This window comes from Apaloderma vittatum, unplaced genomic scaffold, assembly GCF_000703405.1.
Source record: "Apaloderma vittatum isolate BGI_N311 unplaced genomic scaffold, ASM70340v1 scaffold22844, whole genome shotgun sequence".
NCBI lineage: Eukaryota > Metazoa > Chordata > Aves > Trogoniformes > Trogonidae > Apaloderma > Apaloderma vittatum.
In genome coordinates, this window is record NW_009711238.1 from 1 (window position 1) to 541 (window position 541).

General features: G+C 57.3%; 1 protein-coding gene across 1 annotated transcript; it reads right to left on the bottom strand.

The window, feature by feature from the left end:
* Positions 1-7: 7 nt before the first annotated feature.
* Positions 8-536, bottom strand: LOC104272563 (sulfotransferase family cytosolic 1B member 1-like; the record flags this gene model as incomplete). The annotated part of the gene is made up of 3 exons (XM_009867595.1): positions 8-128; positions 221-318; positions 437-536. Coding segments are annotated over 3 exons (319 nt in total), but the record flags the coding sequence as incomplete, so codon positions are not given.
* Between the last annotated feature and the right edge of the window lie 5 nt (positions 537-541).

A 541-nucleotide genomic window follows, 5' to 3' on the forward strand; every position in this document is an offset into this window, starting at 1 on the left:
CCTCTGCCAGCCATGAACTCCTCCAGGTAGCGGGCCCATGTCCCAGGGTGGGGATGCAGCTTATTCATCAGGTCAAAGTGGTAGTAGGAGACAGCCACATCCTTGGCGTTGCGCCCTACATAGATCATCTGCAGAGAGCTTGGTGACACATGGGGACTTGCAAGGTCCTGACAGAGCAGGTTCCCACCTTATCTCTGCTCTGTCCCCTCCAGCCTGTTACCTTGCAACGGTTTTCCCAGAAGGATTTGGGCAAGATGTGAGCTGGGATGTGGGTCTTGATGATGCGAGGGGATGCCATGGCCTCCAGTAGTTCCGTGCCTTCAAATGAGATTTCCCACAGGAGCACTTCCACTGTGGATGAGGTGTCCCTCCCCAAACAAAGCTTGCTCCCCATCCAGCACCCACTGCCTCCCACTGCCACCTACCACCCCGCTACCTGCTGGCTCCTCCCCAGGGGCGGCGAACTCCAGCATGGGCACTCGGTTGATGATGGCATCCCGCTTGCATTTTTCAGGGTCACCGCCTTGCAGGATCATGTCCA